At 41.2% G+C, this 15,634-nt stretch overlaps 1 protein-coding gene across 3 annotated transcripts in view; it reads left to right on the top strand.

Moving 5' to 3' along the window:
• The window catches only part of LOC139774849 (cell adhesion molecule Dscam2), a 166,484-nt gene that overhangs the window by 10,113 nt on the left and 140,737 nt on the right, over window positions 1–15,634 (top strand). For all 3 annotated transcript variants that reach the window (XM_071710345.1, XM_071710343.1, XM_071710344.1), the window contains exon 2: window positions 14,392–14,484. In XM_071710345.1, the coding sequence (XP_071566446.1) occupies window positions 14,427–14,484 (58 nt within the window). In that variant the 5' untranslated portion in view covers window positions 14,392–14,426. The remainder of the gene's footprint in view (window positions 1–14,391; window positions 14,485–15,634) is intronic.

Raw genomic sequence — 15,634 nt, 5'->3', positions numbered from 1 at the left:
CACGACGAGGGCGCTTTTCATCGTCGCCGAACATTATTTATTATTGCGCGACGGAAACCCTCGCGTGTGCGTTTCCTTTAGCGTTAGCTTTTATATATTTCCGACGTCGGAACTTCTTAATTCCATAATTAATCTTCCATTAACTCGAGAGCCGCGCTCGAATCCTTCCGGCGCTTTCAACGCCGCGTCGATTATCGAACGCCCCCCTGGCCCCCGCCGGGACATTTTGCCACGCATTCAATGAGAGCGGCATTCGAGACGGGTTAAAAGTAACCCCCTCGCATCCACCTCGCGCGCATAAACCGCCTTAATGCACCCTCGGTAGCAGGCCATTACACCACGCATTCCCGCAGCCTCCCTCGCCCCTCTCTTTGGTTGCATAGTACTCTCGCATGCACCCGGTGCACGCAACCATCTAAACACACACGCCCAGCCTCCGTGTACGTATAACCGCCCACCCCCTGGTGCTCTTCACGCATATTTATGCCGTATCGACCAGGTAGTGGTGGTAGTAGGTGAAATTTACATTACCGTGGCCGATACATTATTTCCACGAGCATTAACGCGCCGACATTATTGCGTTCTCCCCGTGCACACTCTACCTCAAACCATCGCGGTCCTACACCCCTTCCTCCCTCGAGCCGACCGACCGTCGGGAATTGCGCGACTTTCCCCGACAATGGATCATCACGTCTTCGTACGTGTCGGTGAAAGGAAAAAAAATTCGCCCGCCAGCAGGGCTGCGAAAGCCTGAATATTGCTTCGAGGATGTATGCTGGCTGCTTGTCCTTTGTCGTCGAGGATCGCGCTTTAGAATAGCTTCGTTTTCACCGCACAATCGTCGACCGTGACGAGCAGCCAGCGATATTGCACGCGGCTAATATATTCGCACGAAACACGAAGAAAATGGTTTTCCTTTTCTTGGATAATCAGTCGTGAGTATCGCGGGCGATTTTTATGCTAAACTCAACAGGAGTCCGAGAGCGAATTTATATCGTAATGAAAAATATAAAGAGATAATGGTATACAAGATAAGAGGATATAAAATTTCTATTAGATGTAAAGTATATCTCGCAATCGAGTTATTTTTCGCTATCCCGTTCTGTTCGGATTCACTGTTTTTAATGTACAGATTTTATATACATATACGTGTGTCGCTGGCATATCCACGTAATGCAGAAATTAGTTATTAAAAAGCACGGGGATATTTAATCCATTAATTCGCGACAAGTGGAAACTCCAACACGAGTCACAATCTCGGGATCATATATATTCACGTCTATTAATTATTTATCTGTTTCTTTCTCTTTCGTTCGGTGATATTTGTTCGACAGGCAAATTCCGATACCCGAGGTCCCTCCTTTCCGACGTGAGAGACAGTGGAATGAATTTTCACTCTGCGATGTTGATGGCCGTGGAACATACGTCGATACCTTTTATTGGCGCCTGCTTCTCGTGTCGTCACCCGCTCATATTTGTGCCGAGCGATGTATGTTCTCTTCTGCTCTCGCTTCGCCTCTTTTTCCTAGAAAATTCAACACCGAGCTCTGATGTAACCGGGACCGTTTTAACTGCTGATAGTACCTACAAAGATATTGTCAATATTTACCGGCTAGAGGCTAGATATACGAAAAAACACGCGATAAAACCGAAATTAACAGAAAGTTAATCAAATACAACGTTGTACCAAATTTAAAAATTTATTATCGAAGCTTTGTTGGTTAAATGCAGCGAAATTTAATTTTTTTAAAAATTATCTGTTGATATTTGTTAAAAAAGCGTTGTTCATTTTTAATCGAAAGGAATTTTCTACAATCTTTTCTTTAGTTTCGAGAAACATTTTCCTCTTCGAGAAATGGAAATTATTTCCGAAACTTATTAATATTTCTGACGCGGCGTAACATGAGAATTGTAAAAATGCTTCGGAGGCTTTCTGCGAGTTTTGAAATGGTTTTGAACATGACCGGAATCCTCGAACAGAGGGCGATCCATTCTCACGTTTATACTCGCCAGCATGCATGCATGTTCTGAGCTGCGACCACTTACAGACATCGAGCAGTCGTTTCGCAACTTCGCCTGCGCGCCTCGGCAAACTCGATATCGGAATTTATAAATAATTCCGAAAGCCACGGCGACTGTACCTTTTCTATCCAACGCGGAACACGAGGGAAAGAAATATATCGTCGCGGTGCATCTCGTTTGCGTAATTCGAATACAATGAGGTTATTGCCGCCGTGGGAAACATCAGTTTTGCGATTTCTTATCAGGCAATGCTTGATGCTTGTTTCTTAGGCAAGCAGTATAAATAACGGAGGAAGATAGCGTTATACCCTGTTGCTCTTGTGATACGTTTCCTGCATCTCGTAAAATTTAAACTCGAATACTTTAGGTATAATATGCCGAATATATGTTTACCATACTTTTATAAATATTATGAACGTTATTAAATATAATGTTTATGTTTATAATATTGTTAATTGCTTTAAAGATTATCAATCGTTAATCTGTTATGAAACGCTAATTTATTAAGCATTATAAATGTATCATAAAAATATGATTATTCAAGAAATGCAAAAGAGTATTAAATTTTGATTTATCAGAGAAAAACAAAAAACAAAATTATTTTCTCCAGATGCAATATTATCCAATTTCGCGCGCTCTCTCTTCCAAAAATTATGTACATCTGTAACTTTCCAAATTCCGTATTCTTCCGTGGAGACATTATCATTTGTTGCAGCCTGCGTGAAAACTCTTGAAAACTTGTTGTTTTACAGTTTTACTTCGGTAAAATGGGAAAAAAGAATACATTTCGAGAAAGAATGTTGCTGTTTAGAGAGTAGGTCCGTGAGACGCGGGTACTTCGACATTGCGTGCGTAACTCGAAACGGCTACACGACTCGCCTAACTGGCGCAGTTAACTACGGCGCGTTAACTTCATTACCGTTACTTCTAAAATTTAATTCCGAAGTTTCACGGCTCGACACGGCGAAGCTTACGGTAATCGCAACAATTGTGTAACGCCGTACACGAAGAAACGCGTTCAAAGCACTCTCAGGAATAATTAGTATTACTTTCGTCTGTCGTTACGAATTCTAAGTGTGATGGGTACCGCGCCAAAAACAGGCAGTCTCTTGAACTATATGGCCTTTCGCATAATAACATCGTGAAATTCATTACGACAAAAGTTTTAGTCCAGAAAAAAAAATCAGAAATCTTAAGTCACGTAATGAAGACAGACATACGGTTGCTTGCCGTTTTCTTATATTGCGGGATATTTTCTCATAAATAATGACCGCACGGTTTTTAGGAAAGCTTTCATTTTCCTCGTCGCAGTGCTCAAAGTTCTCTCAAAATACACGTTTAAATGGTCGACGGCCAAACTTTTTGCAATGCATTATGCGAGCCGATACTTAATCACGTTGTTTTCGCAGTAGATTACGAATCTCTCGGCGCGGAGCGTTTGTAAGAGCATATTTTATATTCGCGGGCTCATCTTCAACCGTTGCGCTAAGACATCTGGCAAGTCTAGGGCGAAGATATTTTTCTATCTGCTCCATGTTCTTTACATACATGCACGGCGTTGAACAGCGCGCAGCGTAGCGTGCCGTATATATTTTGCAAGTTTCCTCCAAGTTTCACAATTCTCTCGCGATTTTATCCCTTTCGCGGAATATTAACAAAAAAAAACTTGGTAAAGCTGCGAAGCAATTTACGGGCACAACGAGATTTCCTATTTCCTTTTTTCCCCGCGTTTTCTTTTTTTTTTTTTATTTTTCTTGAGCGAAGTCGATAAAAGCGAGAAGAACTCCCGATGGAGTGGTCGAAACGCAATTTTTGCAGAACTTCGGTCCTTTCTGCGCAAACTTTCGGCGCTGATACTTTTCCAAATCGATTGAATTACGGAGGAGTACCCTTCCATCGAACTATTTCTATGCGCTCTTTAAAAAGCGCATTAAAGGATCACGAAGTTGGCCACTCCAGCGTTTAACCCATAAGATTCTATATAAGAATAAGAATCGCAAACTTTCGCCGATGAAATATCGGATAGCTATACATAGCGACAATATTCAATAATACCAGACATTAAGTACGTTATATGAAAACCAATTATCGTAAAAAAATCGGTTGGATGCTTTAGAAGAAATGTCGAAAATATGTAATAACGTATCTTTAGGCGATAATAACATATATTTAATATAATTTGTATTATGTATATTTTTAAGAACTCCAAACTAGTGTTTGTTTCCCGAAGCATCTTCTATTTGATAAAATTTGACATATTGTTTTTTTCATACTTTTCCGTTTCATTATTTAGGAATATAACTTTTCCGCATAGATTTGTATCAATTCCAAACGTCGTACGAGTTTCTAAATCTGGATACCGCGGGACATTTTTGCGTCTGATCAATAATCGAAACTACTGCACATTCGCGTTGAAATAACTTCTCGACGGAACCGCTTAAAACGCGATTCACGGCGAATTTCTTCAGGCACAAGCGACTGCGTGCCCTTTTCCCGATCGACTGCAAAACTAACTGCTATTCCCCGGGGACACACGGCGACGTTTCCGTATTTTCAGGACGGTCCGACGAGAGCGATAAAGTGAAACGGCGTGGATTCCTCAGAAATGGCCGCGAGGGTCTCGTCGCTTTTACCGTCACCGATAATCTTTTCCTCTCTCACTCTTTCTCTATTTCTCACTTTTTCCTCTCTCTCTTCTTGGCAAAAAATATCTTTTCCTCCATCATGAAGAGACGCAAGCAAGTCTTCCTACCCTTTAACGCGCGCACGTATAGAGGTTGATCCACTTAGGGCATGAAACATGATTATAGCGGAAATTAGGGAAGCTACGTAGGAAGCTACCAGGAATAAATTGAACAAGTTGGGAGGATATAAGATTCCTCTTATCATGTTTTTCCCCTAAAAGTGAAGTTAATTTATTTAGCGATTAATATTTTCTTATTATTTACTAAATTTTCTTTTGCTATTTGTAGAAGTTACTGAGTAAATTCTGCAATTAATTTAAAAACTTACAATCTTCACGAAAATTCATTAATTACAAAATTAAGTTTTCTTTAATACCGAATAAGTTGCAAGAATGGGATTACTCTTATCGTGCTTTACAGAACCCGATTCACAAGTTTTTATGAGCTAATCAAAAGATTAAATATAAATTATATTATTATATCGTACTATATAAAAGTACTTTTTTTTTACATTGGGATATATTTTCGTTTAATATCGTAGATTGGCTCGAGCACGAGAAATATTATATATGCAGTTTAATCAAAATGTTTTATAAAAACTTTTGTTATAATTACGAATTTGAGAATTCTGTTAAATATTTATAATCAAATTAATTTGTCGAGGATTCAGGCGTGTTGCCGCGGCCGGGCGAAATTTCTCATTTGTCACTGGCAATATTAAGTCAAAATTGAAGGCCCGTTTTGAGGAGCACTCGATCAAAGCGACATATAACGTGTTGCTAAGTTTCTCCTCGCGTTTTAAATTTGCGCGTTGTCGCTCCATCGCGGGGGCGATCCATCATCTTCTTGTCGGCGAAAACTCGAGCTCGCGACTAATACGAAGCAACCGCCGTCCCTGTTTCGCTATCCCATTTCGCACCAAGAGTAATGCGCATACCCGATGAAACCAACAGTAGCCATAACTTCGCTGCCGCGAGACTGACTGAGAGCCGAATAAATGACTAAATATTCCGCGCGGCTATGAGAAGCGCGCGCTCGTCGGTCAAAATCAGAGAATGCAAATGCGATATAAATCAGAATGTAATATGATACGCGAAATATGAATGTAATATGATTATTACCACACGGATTATATATAAAAGAACAAGAACAGAGATATATCTTCCGAATGGAGTTTTACTAACTTGCGCTTATTAATCTCATCCGCGTTCACACACAGAAAATAAAAGATGTATGAACAGCCTCAGTGTAATTGAGATAAAACCTATTGATGTAACATCAGTATTAATGAACAAAAAACATCAGATAATTGTTTTAATAATTTAAATATTTGGTCCAATAATATCCAATTGAATTAACTATTTATGTCTGTGGCAACCCGTGACGTCGACGTTTAATTGAAGCAACTTCATTTTTTTTCCGTACAAAAGTTAAAATATTTGAACTACTTTAATGATAATATTCTAATTTGCATCTGAGAAATGTTTATTTTAATTTTTGCCTGTATTGAAGTATTTTACATCTTTAACTTTCGTTTCGCTATTATTTTCAGATGCTTTTGAACTATAATCTGTATACACTCGTAAAAGATGCATGCGTGACAAGGCAGTCAATTCATGTCTCACAGATGATCCGTCGCGCGATGCCGAGCCGCGTTCCAATATCCAAGCCATAATTTTAATGAAATTCCTGGGAACACATCGCGGTCTCCGAATTTCAATTCTTTATAAAAAAACGGGTCAGCTCTCCACAGCGCAGCGGGCTGCTGCGGAGAATGCCCTACGACCTACGACGCCGCCGATATTTTATTTTTCCCCGGTCCAGGAACGCGGTCAAAGTGGCGCTTGCCAGAAAAAAACGAAATATTTCGAAACAGAAAATAGCGCTCGGAGGGAGTGTACGACGGATAAAAATTCCCGGGGGATAATAGGAATTTTTCGCCGAGAGATAAACGCGCGTCGCGTGCGGACGCGCGGGTAAGTTCGAAGCATGGGGTTTATGCAATCGACGCGCAACGACGTCGGTATTCATATAGAGAATGCAAAACGGAACAAAATCGAGACCAAACCGCAATCCTTTCGGAATCGATTTAATAATTCTATATACTACTTCACACCGAAATCCATAGTAAAAAAAAAGAATGAGAGTAAAGGCTATAATACACAAAATGCATAGCGTAGCATAAGCATAGCACAAGACCGCTGGACCAATGAGCATCCAGCATAATGTCGCCATATTAATTTACGTAAGATGCTCATTGGTCCAGCGGTCTTATGCTATGCTTATGCGACGTTATGCATTTTGTGTGTGACGGCCTTTACGTTTGAAACATTAAATTTGAAATTTTGAACAGATCGTAAATAAATGTCAAATTCAGGCAAATTTGGATTTTAATAATCTTTCATATAACGAGACTTTGAGAAAAGGACGACGCTGATTTAAATTCATCGATCGCGAACCTCGCCAACGATGTGCTAATTGCGAGAGTGAAATTTCGACTCGTGCCGAACTATCACGTATCGGCTTGCTGCACCCGTAATTGGCAAAATTAATAATTCACTATTAAGCAGACAACAACGGCAACGACAACAGCAACTACAAAATAACGAATATCCACCGGACTGTTCATTGTTATATACACGCACAGTCATTTAATGGCAATTTCATAGCGGGCGCTCGTTTAATTCGTGCATTTACAATTAATTCTGTCGAGATAATAGCTCCAGTTCCTTTCTCTCGCTCCCTTCCCCCTCTACGAGGTAATTACGTTAGTGCATTTGCCATGGCCGATGTATGAGAATATTTCGCCGTGTTCCAGAGCGTATATGATTCGCGCGTTAATTAATATCCTTTCGCGAACCGCGGGCGTTGCAAGATTTATAGCTCGCGAGGTGTAGCAGAAATTTTCCTGACGCGCGGAATGAAATGTGGAATTACTATGCCGAGGGTCTTAGCACGCCGTTTACGTTAGCTATGACGGGGAATATGAGAGAGGCGGAACAAAACTCTCGCGGTGGCAGCTGGAGCCCCGCGGAAGTTCCACACGTTTCGGCGGCGTCATGGGATTTTTGCTTGTTCATGTCCGCCTGATGAATTAAGATGCCGCCAGCAATAATTTCTCAAAGCGTACTTTCCGCCTCTGTAATTCAACGTTGTCAGTAAATTGACGGAGAAAAAGGTCTCGTATTACGGTTTCGTATTACCTATTTAAATACTCGATGTACCGCGATGTAATATTCTAGATTCCACAAATATCACAGTATGCTGCAAAACGAGAAGGATTAAGTAAAACGTAAAGCGAAATCAAGATTGAATGTTGCAGGTATATTAGAAAGCCGGAGATACCGTTTCTGTTGTTTGCAAATAAAGAAAATTTATGTTACGCTGAAACAATTATCCATTATACTCTCTCTGAAAATTACGACTCGTTATTATTGACTTGTACTACTGATCCGACCAACACGGTTCGACGGGTCGTAACAATGAAATCCCTCGTCATCTGTCTTCGAACCGTGTCTGCCGCGCGTTCTCGGAGACACAGACAGTCTAGCAATCGTTATAATCCTCGTAATTTCTTACGATGCAAAAGTCCAATATTGTGTCGTTGCGTCGTAAGACACTTCGAGCGACGGTAAGGGCACGCGAGAGGAAAAAGCATCGTCGGCGCGAAGGGAAGACGTGGATAGATGAATGAGCACGATGGCGAGGAAGGAGCCGAGGGAGCGAGAGAAGCCGGGGAATAAGAACTCGCAGGGGTGGTCGAGTCGCCGGGTGGAAGAATACACTCTTGATGCCGGCGATGATGGTGGTGGCGGCGTCGTCGGGATGGGATAAAACCATCGCCGCGTAGTTGCCACCGCCGTCTTTTTTCGTTGTTGTCGTCGCGGCGCGCTCCGTTGTCCCCTTCCCTTCCATTAAGCCGGCCGGTATTAATTTCGTAGCCGCGACAGCGAATGAATACACCTGCGCGAGATACCGAGACCTTTGAACCTTGGCTTAATGCGGCCGGTCCGCATAAAAATATTATATCCTTGACTACTCGCGCTAATGATCCGCGTCGCGCACACCATTTTGTTGCCCACGCGAATATGTGCGAAAACGATCCGGGCTGAAAACTCGGCGAAAATTCCTTCAGCTTTTTATTTAGTTACGGTGTATATAGCTATTTCGTTTTGTAAACTTATTTCATACCGCTGTAAATTACTCGCACCGAGAAATGTTTTAACAACATGGATAGTATATTAGAGAAAGTTCGGAATTAACTTTGCAGAGCTCTCGACATTGGCTATTTCCGTTATTATCCTCATCTCAAAACTTACCGAGTATACTCAACAATTAAAATATTTTCTCACATTAGTGGAATGTCATTGTAATTTTATTTCACCCATTCGCCCTCCCGTACTTCAACTCCTCTGTTTTTAGTAACGCATTAACGTCGCGGATCGCGTATTGTTGCGCAGATATAATCTCGCGACAATTTGGACAGGGCCGAAAGTTATAAAACAAGTCGTAAATCCGCGAATTCGCCGCGGCTTATGAGGGCGGGATCTGCATCTGGCTCGTGGCACGGAAATGCTGTATTATTCATGCGAATAATCTCACAAAGGAGATTCGAGATACGTTGAGATCGGGCGGGCATCCGCGCTAAATCGGAACGCACCGAGCAGCCGATATTTTCGCGATTATTCGTTCGACGTGCCGCGCCGCCGCAATTTGATTCATCGCACCTAAGGTCGATCCTTATAGAATATTCGCCGAATCCCCCCGGGCGCGAGCAAGTGATTTAGTAAGGCGAGTTTACGGTGCCGTTTTGTTACCGCCGCCGCGTGAATTATACACGAGTCGGACTCCTCTCGCATTCGGGCACGTACACCTAATTCCCCATCCACGTTACCGCGTTACCGCGCCTTTAAACATGAACGCCGCCGTGGCGTTACGTTTAATATCGCGTTACGCGCTTACGCAAACCGTAACGCGTTAATTAGTTTCGTAGTTTGCGCGTAGAACGCCGCGAAACTGTATCGGAGTATATACATAGGATTCTGCAGTTTCCGTAGATAATATCGTAGAATCTTGACAAGATTACGCTGCATTTTTACTTCGACTTTTCGCCCGGATAATTGCTGACTGCTGAAAAAAATATCCTATTCTTCTCCGTAATATGAACCGTAATATGAACCGTAATATGAACCGTAATATAGTGAAGAAAAATATTTTGCTTTTTAGAATCCTAACCCTTTGTCCGTATACGTGGGTCTACGGTGTCCGAGCCAAAATATCTCTTCGTAACTGTAAAACTTGCAAGCCTGCCAGAAAATATTAAATAAACGATGTTTATCAAAATGATTATAAAATCGTCAACTACAATGTAGGCAGACATTTTGTGAATTTTTTCAGATTTTTTTTAATACTTCAAAGTAGGGAAAAATAGCGTCAAATGTAACAGACCCACGTATACACTCCGAAAATGCAAAAAAACGTATACAGACGGAGAGCTAATTATAGTCAATCAATTACTATATAATCGCGTTATTTTATCGCAAAATCCGATTAGGAGTGTGTAGATCAGCCACATTACTTCTTTATTTTTTATCGTATCCAATTTAAGAGTATCTCTGTTCGAGTATCTTCGACAGCTTCGACATTTTGCTTGGAGACAACTGGTTCATAGTCTGTGTATTATTAAGTCCAATTTGGTTGATCGATTCTGCCTCGTCTGTTTTTTCGCCTGTCGTTTCTATCGCGTCTCACCATGAGGAAATGGTACGTCGGACACTCGATCTCGTTCGTAAACTTAATTGTGAGCGGGGCGGAATTGCTTTCTGGTGGTCCGTTTCATCGATAGCGCTCGGATAAAGGCAGTTTCGCACAACAGAGGGGATGAGCGAGTGTTTTCCCCTTAATTATTCCCAGTTAAATGTAACTTTCAGGATACATACATTTTCCTGACTTTTTTCCTTCGTTCGGGAATTTCAAAAATTTCAGATTAATCCTCCGCGTTGGCAATTCAAGGAATATTCAAAACATTTTGAAGCATATACATATATCACGACTAGCGAGCGTAAAAGATTAAAATAAAAAAAATAGCGACTTTTTTAGAGTTAATCTATTTCTCTTTTAGAAAAATATTTTTACCCTAGCAGACTCTAAACTAATTAGTCCTTCTAATTTTTGCATAAATAGAAATTAATGATTCTATTTCATTTTTTATGACGTTATTACTTCCGTGTCGAGTTGATGCAATTAATATATCATTGAAGCAAATATAAAACATAGGGCAAATAAGAGCAAAACGCCGATTAAAGTGAAAGATATGTTTTATATTGAAAACCTTATGTTTTATATTTGATTACATATCTGAACAGCGTAATATATTATTAATTTTCACGGAGCAATATTAACGGAAGACTATTAATCAAGAGAAAGAGAGAGAGAAAGAGAGAGAGAGAGAGAGAGAGAGAGAGAGAGAGAGAGAGAGAGAGAGAGAGAGAGAGAGAGAGAGAGAGAGAGAGAGAGAGAGAGAGAGAGAGAGAGAGAGAGAGAGAGAGAGAGAGAGAGAGAGACGCAAGAGCAATAAATTAATTCAGATATTTTCACTCGAGAAAGCGTTACCTTTTTTAATTAATCCTTTTTTTTCTATTGAGCGGGATGTAAGTGCACTTTTTTATATTTGCCTGACAACGTACACGAGTAGAAGCTCGAAAAATATTCAGGAAAGAAATAACGAGAGACGAGCGGATGTGGAAGAACTACATCTTCGCGGATCGCTCGTGTATACACGCGAATGAAGTACATAAGGGCTGGTGTGGGTCACCCTTTGGCTTTGCTGTGATGCAACCGCGGTGCCGTGAAGCGAATCGAATGCTCTAGATTCGGTCTCTTTGAATGAAATCCGTAAAGGACACGATGAAAAACGCGAGCATTTCTATAAAAAGAAATTGCGTTGCTCAATATACAAGGATGAACACCTTAGCATCAAGTAACTCGCACTTTCGCGATTGTAGATCGTCGTCCTGTTTAACGGTTATCGATATGTCTTACGTGGCGTTTATCTCCTTGTACTGTCGCTTACAATACGTTCAGAATTTCTCTCTTCTTTTCTCGTAGCGATCGAAACCATCTGTTCACGTAACGTACGATTTGATAAATTTTGTGCGAATTTACATTTTTTCACAGCACAAAAATTTTATTTTATCTTTATCTTTCTTCTTTGCAGGAAGAAAAATTTAAATTTTTTGTGAATTTCGTTTCTAGCTGATATATTGTGTGGATATGCCAAAAATATTCAAAGAATTTTTGTGTGTATTACACTGCAAATCTATATAGATCTAAGTGTGTTATTTTAACTGAAGCTCTTCTTACACATTTCTTGCCGTTTTAAATCACGTCATTTAACACGGTTGAACGTATTAACTTTTAATTTAATACGATTAAACATGTTAAATGACGTTATGACGTTATTTGATACGTAAGTGACATGTAAAAAGAGCTTCAGTCAAATGTATCATTTTTAGACGTTTGTGCATGTAGAAATAACACACTTGGATTTACAGTGTAGTTTTGAGATTCAAGTTTTCTTTATTTTAAATTACGATCGAGTATTGTAATTTATAATTAATCTACAATTAATTTTTATTACTTGCGATTATAAAGAGCGTTCTAATTATAAACGATATTAACAAATAACAAATTAATAATAATAAATAAATTATTACTGTGTACTATGTATTACGACGAGCGAAGAAAAATGGTCTTCATAATTAGTCCAGTCAAATTAAACAAAAAAAGGCTTTTGCTCGGAAGTGAAGCGGTATCGGTGAAACCTTTTTAGGGTTGTTGGGGGGATGTAGAAGAACTTATTTCTGAGTTTTCGGGTTAATCGGACCGATGGGTTTTTAAGGGGGGGAGGGGGAATGAAAAATTTCGTTTTTTTCGCAATAACTCGTTGAATTTTGACCGTACATGATTGACTAACCCTTCATTTTGTAGCTCTTTTGAAGCCCTACAATTCATTTCGTGAAGACCCTAACTTAAAATCAAGATTTGTCGAGTTCTAGCCGGTGAAAGTGGGAAAAAATGTATTTTGTCGCGGTTTTTTGCGTTTATCTCGTTTCCATTAATAGATAGAAATGTGCCGCCACTGACAAAGTTGTAGGGCTTGAAGAGACCTACAAAATGAGGGGTCAGTCGTTCAGATTCGTTAAAAATTGAGCCCAGGAAAGCCTCTGGAAGTCGCGCTTTTAACGCATGGCCGATCGTCGCCCGCGTCGCCCGCGCCGCCCGCGCCGCCGCCGGCGACGATCGGCCACGCGTTAAAAGCGCGACTTCCAGAGGCTTTCCTGGGCTCAATTTTTAACGAATCTGAACGACTGACCCCTCATTTTGTAGGTCTCTTCAAGCCCTACAACTTTGTCAGTGTCGGCATATTTCTATCTATTAATGGAAACGAGATAAACGCAAAAAACCGCGACAAAATACATTTTTTCCCACTTTCACCGGCTAGATCTCGACAAATCTTGATTTTAAGTTAGGTTCTTCACGAAATGAATTGTAGGGCTTTAAAAGAGCTACAAAATGAGGGGTTAGTCAATCATGTACGGTCAAAATTCGTCGAGTTATTGCGAAAAAACGAAATTTTTCATTCCCCCTCCCCCCCTTAAAAACCCATCGGTCCGATTAACCCGAAAACTCAGAAATAAGCTCTTCTACATCCCCCCAACAACCCTAAAAAGGTTTCACTGATACCGCTTCACTTCCGAGCTCAAATGTCTAATTTGACTGGCCTAAATTAGAAAAGTTGTATGCAGAAATGTTATCTTTGTTTTGTTATCGAAAGTATAATATTTCCTGACGCGAGAATCAAGCAATTAACTGTTATCTTGGATCAAGATAAAAAAAAGACTCTCCATATATTAAACAAATCACCGTTAATACGCCGAAAGCCTAGATCCAACGAGGCTGTGTGCTGTTCAAGGACCTCGGCGAGGTCGAGGACCTCCGCGGCTCGCGTCGAACGACAAAAAACGCGCGCGCAAACGCGAGGGCATTTCCGATACTCCAAGCGCCAAGCTGGTGTGGCACGCATCGCATGTTTCACGATTATGTACGCCGCTCGACGTGCACCGTCTGGGAGGACTTTCATTGAGCGGACAAGCCCCCAGGCACAGATTCGAGAGGGAGGAAAAAAAAATTGTCGATACGGGGCGTAGAGGATTGGCGTGCAAGTGGGATGGGGGTTGGCTGGTACCGAGGGGGGAAAGGGGGGACGTGGTTGGAGGACGAGGTTGGACGTGGAACGGGCAGTCTGCCAGGAAAGAGGACGGGGGGTTGAGGAGGAATCGAAAGGTAGGATGAGGCCCGCACGGCAGCGAGGACGGGGACAGACAACGGTTTTGCGTTGAGGGACGATAGGATGCGGGGGAAAGAGAGCGCGAGAGGAAGAGGAAGAGACAGAGAGAGAGAGAGAGAGAGAGAGAGAGAGAGAGAGAGAGAGAGAGAGAGAGAGAGAGAGAGAGAGAGAGAGAGAGAGAGAGAGAGAGAGAGAGAGAGAGAGAGAGAGAGAGAGAGAGAGAGAGAGAGAGAGAGAGAGAGGGAGAGGGAAGCGGAAAGGCAGGGATCGGAGTTGGCTCTGGGATAGCGGGATAGCGGATGGGTTGATTGATTGGGCACGCTTGTATTGTTTCAGGAGGAAGCTGAATCGACGTAACGCTCTACGCCAGGATGGCCGGTTGGCCGTTCAGCACCGCGCTGTTGTTCAGCATCCTCATCCTTGTTCGCGGTAAGTAAGAACATGAGAGGGTTGTGCCTCTAGGCTGGACGAATCCAATCGGATGGGCCGTGCCCATGCAAATGATCCGGGTGCCGTCCCGTGCGTGCTCGTTACGATGGTAATTCGGCTGCGGTCTTTAAAAAATCAATTTCTTTGGTTTTAAATCGCTCGGGTTACCATCGGGCATCGGGTTCGGCTCCGATGGTTGAATTTAATGAATCTTTGAAGTGGGAGATGGTAGCCCGCTAGGAAGCAATGTTCTCGCGTTGATAATTAATGTATAGAATCTACTGCGTCACGGATGTTACGTGAAATAGAAGACTGTGCCGCAGCGCGACAGTAATTTATGACAATTCGTATGGTCAATTAATGAGAATGGTTTGAATAAAAAATTTATTTTGGAAGCGCGTACTTTTCAAATTCGACAAAAAAGGTGAAATCGTAAAATCTGCCACAATGACAAAGCACTGCACCGGGAATTACGCGTTCGCTTCTCTACGGTGGTGAACGTAATACGGCTATTAGATCACACATAAAATTTAACAGTGTTATGTGACTGTAGTTTGCATGGTAAGCTTTACGTGTAATCCACGTCACGGATGCGCATACGGCTGCTTTCGCGCGGAAATAAATGCGCCGGCCTATTACTTGCGTTCTACAATTCAAATGCATTCGCAACGTGCTTTCTACATTCTGTAACGAGATTCGACTAATTTGTGATTACATCAGCGTGCTTCTTCCGCATCGCGGAAATAAATGCGAAGCGTGTTATGCAAAACATCCGACGAAAAATGCGATCTCTAAGATGTCGTCGTTTGTGATATATTAGACTCCTAATACCTTATTAAGCAAAGAATCATGAATTATGTGAAAATCATTATATGAATTATACATCAGGCGTATTCATGGTAAAAAAAAGAGATAAGAATTTACAATAACTAGGTGACATGAAATTGTCTAATTTTTTTCAGAAAAATGTAGGAAAGACTGTATATTTTCTAGGTTGTTAATATAGATAGAAACTATAGTATATAAAAATGTGAAGATATTTTATAACACTTAAACTAAATCTAAGAATACCTGCTGAGACACGAAGGATTAGTTCGCGACATATTGGAGATAAAAATAAAGAGAGATAGACCCAGATTAGATTATTGTT

The sequence above is a fragment of the Temnothorax nylanderi genome, unplaced genomic scaffold (genome assembly GCF_030848795.1).
Source record: "Temnothorax nylanderi isolate EJ_2023f unplaced genomic scaffold, tnyl_v1.0 TNYL_tig0088_pilon, whole genome shotgun sequence".
Taxonomy (NCBI): Eukaryota; Metazoa; Arthropoda; class Insecta; order Hymenoptera; family Formicidae; genus Temnothorax; species Temnothorax nylanderi.
The sequence above is the reverse complement of the archived record's forward strand: the minus strand, read 5'-3'. Positions and strand labels throughout refer to the sequence as shown.